The sequence below is a fragment of the Mus musculus genome, chromosome 16, assembly GCF_000001635.26.
Source record: "Mus musculus strain C57BL/6J chromosome 16, GRCm38.p6 C57BL/6J".
In the NCBI taxonomy this organism is placed as follows: Eukaryota; Metazoa; Chordata; class Mammalia; order Rodentia; family Muridae; genus Mus; species Mus musculus.
In genome coordinates this window covers 15,839,451-15,847,639 of record NC_000082.6, presented here as the reverse complement: position 1 = coordinate 15,847,639, position 8,189 = coordinate 15,839,451, and the positions used below count along the sequence as shown (strand labels likewise).

General features: G+C 44.5%; 1 protein-coding gene across 2 annotated transcripts in view; it reads right to left on the bottom strand.

Moving 5' to 3' along the window:
• Positions 1-5,400: 5,400 nt before the first annotated feature.
• The window catches only part of Prkdc (protein kinase, DNA activated, catalytic polypeptide), a 204,796-nt gene continuing 202,007 nt past the window's right edge, over positions 5,401-8,189 (bottom strand). Inside the window, exon 86 of one of the 2 annotated variants that reach the window (NM_011159.2) lies at positions 5,401-5,869. In NM_011159.2, the coding sequence (NP_035289.2) occupies positions 5,665-5,869 (205 nt within the window). In that variant the 3' untranslated portion in view covers positions 5,401-5,664. The remainder of the gene's footprint in view (positions 5,870-8,189) is intronic. The other variant, XM_011245841.3, reaches the window with a different exon arrangement.

The following is an 8,189-nucleotide window of genomic DNA, read 5'->3' as shown; positions in this document are numbered from 1 at the left end:
CTCCGGAAGAGCAGTCAGTGCTCTTACCTGCTGAGCCATCTCACCAGCCCCTTGTTTGTTTTAAAGTTGATACAGGTGCTCACTTTATAACCCATGCTGGCTTAGAACTCAGTGTCCCCTGGCATCTGCCTCCTAAGTTCTGGGACTGAACCACACATACATTCCACACCTGACCATGCCAGATGAACTCTTTATTTCTAAGCTTTTTTTTTTTTTTTTTAACTTTAGTTAACATGCCTTCTTGGTGTAGGAGTGATCAAACATTTGCTTTAAGTGGGCCCACATCTGCCATGATTGTGATGTTGTTGAGCATTCACGCACCCTCCTCCTACTCCTTGGCCTTATCTTTTCAAGACAGTAGTTGGGAAAGGGCTAGTAGTTACTGCTCACCTGCCTGAGAAGGAAGAAACCCCCACAATGCTTGAATCAAGTCCAGATACACTGGCTATGTTCTCTTTAATGGAAGATACATTGTAAGTACTCTGCCATGACTCCTTTCTTCCTCCACTCTGGCAAAGGCATTATTTCCATTACCACCCTCATAGCCCTCATTTGAATACTGTGGCTACCATGGTACAAGGAGATGGCCTATTCTGTGTCGAAGGCAGGCACTGTGAGTTTGAGAATCAAGATTTCAGAGGTGTCAGAAGCAGTGCATAGGGTCAAATAGAGCAGGGATTAGCAAAATTATTTTCATAAGTTAAGGTGCTAAACATTCCAGATTTGGTTTGTCACAACTGCTCAACTCTGCCAGAGTACTACAGAAACAAACTCACAACCTATACATGATTGGTTGTAGCTGTGTTCAGACTAAATCTTATCTGTGTGAAATTAGGCAGCTGCCCTCACATTCAGAAAAAGCATCATCCTAGAGAAAACTTGTTAAGTATGATGGTTTGTATATGCTCACCCAGGGAATGGCCCTGTTGGAGTAGGTGTGTCACTGTGGCTTTAAGACCCTCATCCTAGCTGCCTGGAAGTCAGTATTCTAGCAGCAGCCTTAAGATAAAGATGTAGAACTCTCAGCTCCTCCTGCACCGTGCCTGCGTGGATACTGCCTGCTGCCATATTCTTGCCTTCCTGATAATGAACTGAACCTTTGAACCTGTAAGCCAGCCCCAATTAAATGTTGACCATATAAGAATTGCCTTGGTTGGGGCTGGAAAGATTGCTCAGCGTTTAAGAGCACTGACTGCTCTTGTGAAGGTCCTGAGTTCAATTCCCAGCAACCACATGGGCTCACAACCATCTGTAACCAGATATGAGGCTGGGAATAGTGGTAAACACTTTTAATTCCAGTGCTTGGGAGGCAGAGGTAGCAAGATTTCTGTGAGTTCCAGGATGGCCTGGTCTAAAGACCAGGGATATGTAGAGACCCTGTCTAAAAGGAAAACAGAATTCGTCAATTTCTGCCCCCATCAAAGTCAGACACTATCTTTTTTTTTTTTTTCCATTTTTTATTAGGTATTTAACTCATTTACATTTCCAATGCTATACCAAAAGTCCCCCATATCCACCCACCCCCACTCCCCTGCCCACCCACTCCCCCTTTTTGGCCCTGGTGTTCCCCTGTACTGGGGCATATAAAGTTTGCAAGTCCAATGGGCCTCTCTTTCCAGTGATGGCCGACTAGGCCATCTTTTGATATATATGCAACTAGAGTCAAGAGCTCCGGGGTACTGGTTAGTTCATAATGTTGTTCCACCTATAGGGTTGCAGATCCCTTTAGCTCCTTGGCTACTTTCTCTAGCTCCTCCATTGGGAGCCCTATGATCCATCCATTAGCTGACTGTGAGCATCCACTTCTGTGTTTGCTAGGCCCCGGCATAGTCTCACAAGAGACAGCTACATCTGGGTCCTTTCAATAAAATCTTGCTAGTGTATGCAATGGTGTCAGCGTTTGGATGCTGATTATGGGGTAGATCCCTGGATATGGCAGTCTCTACATGGTCCATCCTTTCATCTCAGCTCTAAACTTTGTCTCTGTAACTCCTTCCATGGGTGTTTTGTTCCCAAATCTAAGGAGGGGCATAGTGTCCACACTTCAGTCTTCATTCTTCTTGAGTTTCATGTGTTTAGCAAATTATATCTTATATCTTGGGTATCCTAGGTTTGGGGCTAATATCCACTTATCAGTGAATACATATTGTGTGAGTTTCTTTGTGAATGTGTTACCTCACTCAGGATGATGCCCTCCAGGTCCATCCATTTGGCTAGGAATTTCATAAATTCATTCTTTTTAATAGCTGAGTAGTACTCCATTGTGTAGATGTACCACATTTTCTGTATCCATTCCTCTGTTGAGGGGCATCTAGGTTCTTTCCAGCTTCTGGCTATTATAAATAAGGCTGCTATGAACATAGTGGAGCATGTGTCCTTCTTACCTGTTGGGGCATCTTCTGGATATTTGCCCAGGAGAGGTATTGCTGGATCCTCCGGTAGTACTATGTCCAGTTTTCTGAGGAACCGCCAGACTGATTTCCAGAGTGGTTGTACAAGCCTGCACTCCCACCAACAATGGAGGAGTGTTCCTCTTTCTCCACATCCACGCCAGCATCTGCTGTCACCTGAATTTTTGATCTTAGCCATTCTGACTGGTGTGAGGTGGAATCTCAGGGTTGTTTTGATTTGCATTTCCCTGATGATTAAGGATGTTGAACATTTTTTCAAGTGCTTCTCTGCCATTCGGCGAATCGATCCATACTTATCTCCTTGTACTAAGGTAAAATCTAAGTGGATCAAGGAACCTCACATAAAACCAGAGACACTGAAACTTCTCAAGGAGAAAGTGGGGAAAAGCCTTGAAGATATGGGCACAGGGGAAAAATTCCTGAACAGAACAGCAATGGCTTGTGCTGTAAGATCGAGAATTGACAAATGGGACCTAATGAAACTCCAAAGTTTCTGCAAGGCAAAAGACACCGTCAATAAGACAAAAAGACCACCAACAGATTGGGAAAGGATCTTTACCTATCCTAAATCAGATAGGGGACTAATATCCAACATATATAAAGAACTCAAGAAGGTGGACTTCAGAATATCAAATAACCCCATTAAAAAATGGGGCTCAGAACTGAACAAAGAATTCTCACCTGAGGAATACCGAATGGCAGAGAAGCACTTGAAAAAATGGTCAGACACTATCTTAAAGTGAAAGGATGAGCAAAGGTATTCCATGCTAAGGAAACCAGGATTTGAAGCCAAATAGACTTAAAGCATAACTTATCAGAGATAAAGGTCTTTTCATACTGAATTGTTGGGAGCCGCCCCCACATTCGCCGTCACAAGATGGCGCTGACATCCTGTGTTCTAAGTGGTAAACAAATAATCTGCGCATGTGCCAAGAGTAATTTTCCACTACATGTACTCTGCCTTTACTCGGCCATGGGCTGCAGCCAATCAGGGAGTGATGCGTCCTAGGCGAAGGATAATTCTCCTTAAAAGGGGACGGGGTTTCCGCCATTCTCTCTCTTGCTTGCGCTTTTGCGCTCTGCGCTCTGGCGCTCTGGCGCGCTGGCGCTCTGGCTCCTAAAGATGTAAGCGGGGGGCCTTTCGTTTTTGGGGCTTGGGGCTTGCGCTCCTGGCTCCTAAAGATGTAAGCAATAAAGTTTTGCCGCAGAAGATTCTGGTTTGTTGTGTTCTTCCTGGCCGGTCGTGAGAACGCGTTTAAGACTGAATCAAGAACATATATGCACAAAACTTAGTGTACTCAATTTCGTAAAACAAATGCTATTTTAGACATAAAGATTAACCCTAACACAGAAATAGGTGACTCAAATACCACACTTACACTAAGGAACAGGTTGTTCTAACAGCAATAAAAACAACAAAATATGCAGCTCTGGAAACTTAGCAGAGCACACAGACACACACATAAATTTGAAATGCCAACAGAGTAGGATGCTTCTGCCAGACCTGATGATCTGAGTTTGATCCGTGGGATTGACATACTTCCAATGTGGGTTAAAAATGGGGTCCCGTGTCGAGCCGTGTGGAGCCCAGGGCTCGGGCCACTGCATGAAGCAGGACACGGGAAGTCTGACTGCTTGGACCCCACACAGCCGCCGCTGGGCTGGGTGTCGGGCTGTGAGAAGCCGCAGGACCCCGCTCCTGAGACCTGGAAGCTAAGTCTGGGGTCCCCGAAGAACTGCCAGAATTGGCTCGGGGTCCCTGGGCCTGCATGGAGGCTGAGGATGGCAGGTTCTAGCTCTTGGACACCGCTGATGCCATCACAGAAGAGCTGAGAACAGAGTGGGGGTCCTTGGGCAGGCTCTGGCCTGGGGCCAAAGGTTAAAGGGCAGGAGGTGAGAACTCTGGCTGGTGATGAGGAGAGTCCTTAGCTTGTTCAAGTGGCTTGCTCAGTGGGTGGCTTGGTGGTGGTGGAAGTAGCTGGGTACACAGGGAGGCCTCCTTTGGGAGGTTAGGCTCCGCTCCTTAGTGGAAGACCTGCTCCATTGCAGCATGGTGAATCTTGATGAGAAGAGACAGTCCATGGTTTTCAGGCATTTATTGTAGAAAGGCAGAGAGAGGGAGAGAGTAGAGAAGTAGAGGCCGGCTATGGCCACGTGGAGAGAGGGAGAAGGGAATGTGGACAGAGAGGGGGAACAAGGGAGCAAGGGGCTAGAGTAAGAGCAAGAGAGTAAGAGAGGGAGGAGGGGGCACACAGCCCCCCCGCCCCCCCCTTTTTTTTTGGTTTTTCGAGACATGGTTTCTCTGTGTAGCCCTGGCTGTCCTGGAACTCACTCTGTAGACAAGGCTGGCCTTGAACTCAGAAATCCGCCTGCCTCTGCCTCCAGTGCTGGGATTAAAGGTATATGCCACCACGCCCAGCTTTTTTTTTTTTTTTTTTTTTTTGCACAGCCCCTTTTATAGTGGGCTGGCCTACCTGGATGTTGCCAGGTAACTGTAGGGAGGAACATACCTGGCTATTGCCAGGTAACTGTGGGGGTGGAATGCAGACAGCCTGTGTGACTGATGGCCACAGAATTATGGAGCTGGGGCCTCCTGTCAGGAGCCTAGTGTCTGGGAGCATGTGGCAAACTTCCTTCCGTCCCTTGAAGACTAATCTGCTGGGTCTCTGGGGTTTAAACCTAGCTCGACCAGAAAACAGGCTGCCTTTCAAGGTCCCACAGACATAGATAGACACACACATGCACACACAAATCTGAGATGCAAACAGGGTAGAATGCTTCTGCCTGATGATCTGAATTTGATCATGGGATCAAATCATCATGGGATGTACATACTTCCACACATGTACCATGATGCACAAACACCCACCTCACCCAACAACAGAACACAGGGAGAAATGATCAAGAGCAGAGCAGAAATTAAAGAAATAAAATTGAAAGAAATGCAAAGAAATCAGTGAAATTAAGAGCTGATTCTTTGAAACAAGGAAGAAATATTTGTCATATTCTTTATTTTTTACATGTGTGGAGGTCAAAGGACAACTTCCTGGAGTTGGTTCACTGCCTCCAATATGGGTTTCTGGGATTGAAGTTAGTTAGGCCATTAGCATTGGTAACAAATGCCTTTATCTGACCATCTCGCCAGCACCATAAAGTAGATTTCCTCTGTCTGTCAGAAATATACTGCTGTCAGCGAAGGTCTAGGAGGTCCTCTCGGAGACAGAATGCTTTATGATTGGTGACACCACAGACTTTACATCCAGGGCTCCCATCCTTCCCAAGTCCTGCCAAGGATATTGGGGTCTGTGGCCTGGTCCACCAAGCACTTCACTTGAGTCTCTTCTGAAAGCCCACTCTCTGGCTCTTGTGCACGAATGTTGTAGTCTCTGTTGCCTCGAGCTACAGCTGTATAACTCCTAAAGGCGGATGAAGCTTCATGGCCTAGATATAGCTCATCACTGGAAAAAAGTATTGAATGAATATGAAAAGACAGACACAAATAACTTTTCCTTTTTGACCTGTATTTCTGGCTATCCTTTATAAATATTATCATTTATCATTTTCCCCCTCATGTCACTCATGACTGTGAATTCAAAGTTTGGGTTGGTAGAAAAATAAAGCATGAATAATAACATTATTATTAACATTTGCTTGGAAATTTTTGTTCAAACATAAGCTTTCATTTTTCTAGGGTAGCCACTCAGGAGTGGGCATGCTGGCTACAATTGTAACTCTATTTAAATTTCCATGCCCACCATCCATGCAGCTCTCCACACCCCTGCTCACACTTCATCTCATCTGAAAGCTGTCATAACACACAAGATGCGGATTGTCATTGCATTTGCTAAACTACTACTAATGCTGAGTACGTCTCCCTCGAGTTAGTGGCCATTTGTACCATTTGTACATTTTTCTTTAGAAAAATGTTTGAGTCGGGCGTGGTGGCACACGCCTTTAATCCCAGCACTCGGGAGGCAGAGGCAGGCGGATTTCTGAGTTCGAGGCCAGCCTGGTCTACAGAGTGAGTTCCAGGACAGCCAGGGCTATACAGAGAAACCCTGTCTCTAAAAACCAAAAAGAAAAATGTTTGATTACTTTGATCATGTTTTAAAAATGTTTGATTACTTTGATCATGTTTTAAAAAAATATATATATATAGTGTATATATAGTCAAGGATGGCGTCTACCTCCCATCTGCTGAAATTACAGGTTTGTATCACCACACTGGGTTTTAAGGAAAATTATTTTAGAGATTTGTGTCTGTGCTTGTGAGTGCCTCCAGGGTCCAGAAGAGGACATCAGATCTTTAGGAGTTGGAATTACAAGTGGTTATAAGGTTTGTAAAATGAGAACTAGAACTCTAGCCCTCTGAAAGAGCAATGCTCTTAACTACGGAGCTGTCTCTCTATCACCCCTTGGCCCCACACCGTGCCTTTAAAAAACTCATAAACTTATTTTAGGCATGAATCTATTCTCAAATAATATGACTTGAAGATTTCTGTCAATATGTGGACTGCCCTTTTTTTTAAAAAAAGATTTATTTATGTATATGAGTACACTGTAGCTGTACAGATGGTTGTGAGCCTTCACGTGGTTGTGGGAATTGAATTTAGGACCTCTGTTCAATCTGGTCAACCTGCTCACTCTGGTCAGCCCACTCACAATGGCCCAAGGATTTATTTATTATTATACATACGTACACTGTCCAGACACACCAGAAGAGGGCATCAGATCTCACTATGGGTAGTTGTGAGCCACCATGCCATGTGGTTGCTGGGATTTGAACTCAGACCTTTTGGAAGAGCAGTCAGTGCTCTTATCCGCTGAGCCATGTTGCCAGCCCTGCCCCGCTTTTTTTATTTTTAAAGAGATGACTCTTTGTATGTGTATGGATGTTTTACCTGCACATTATGTACACTGCATGATGCCTATGTCTGAGGAGGACAGAAGGGGCTTCAGGTTCCCTAGAACCGGAGGTACAGATGATTGGAGGTGGAAGAACCAAACCAGGCTCTTTCAAAGACCAACAATGCTCTTTAATGGCAAGCCATCTCTCTAGCCCTACTTCTTAAAATTTTTTTTAAATTTATTTGCTTGTTCATGCACATGTATGCTCTAGAAAAGCAACAAGCACTCTTATTGCTAAGTCATTTCTGCAACCCTAATTTTAAAACAAAATCTAGCTCTGGGAATTGAAGCCAGGCCTTGTGCTTTTAGATTAGCTCAGGAACCCTCACTTACTGTCCCAGTCCTCCTCTGTTCTTGCCTACACCCTGTAAAGCACAGCTGGGAATTCTCAAGTCCAGCTTGTGTGTCTTGGTCTTCCTCGTGCTTCTGGGGTCATGCCTAGCAATGTTATGTCACAGCCAAGTGCCATCATGAAGATCAACTTAATGTTTTACATTTAAGTCTGATAGACTTTGAATTGATTTCTGCAGCTCATTCTCTTACTAGCACCAGTCACTGTATAGATCTGACACTATTGTGAAAAATCAAGTCAATTACAGAGTACATCTTACTACTGCTCAGAACTGAAGTCTAAGGTTTTTACTTCCTAGGAATAATACCTCCACATTTCTGTTTACTTTAGATTTCAATTTTTAAAAACTTCAAGCAAACCTAAAGGTCAATGCAGCTCAGGTTCCTACCTGAGAAGCCCACGTTGTGTTTTCACTATGAGATAGTAGTCAAATGCCTGACACTAGTGTTCATCAGGATCAAGTGGGCCAAATGCCCTATAAAGTACAAAGGCAAATATGAGTTCCAAGCCTCATATGC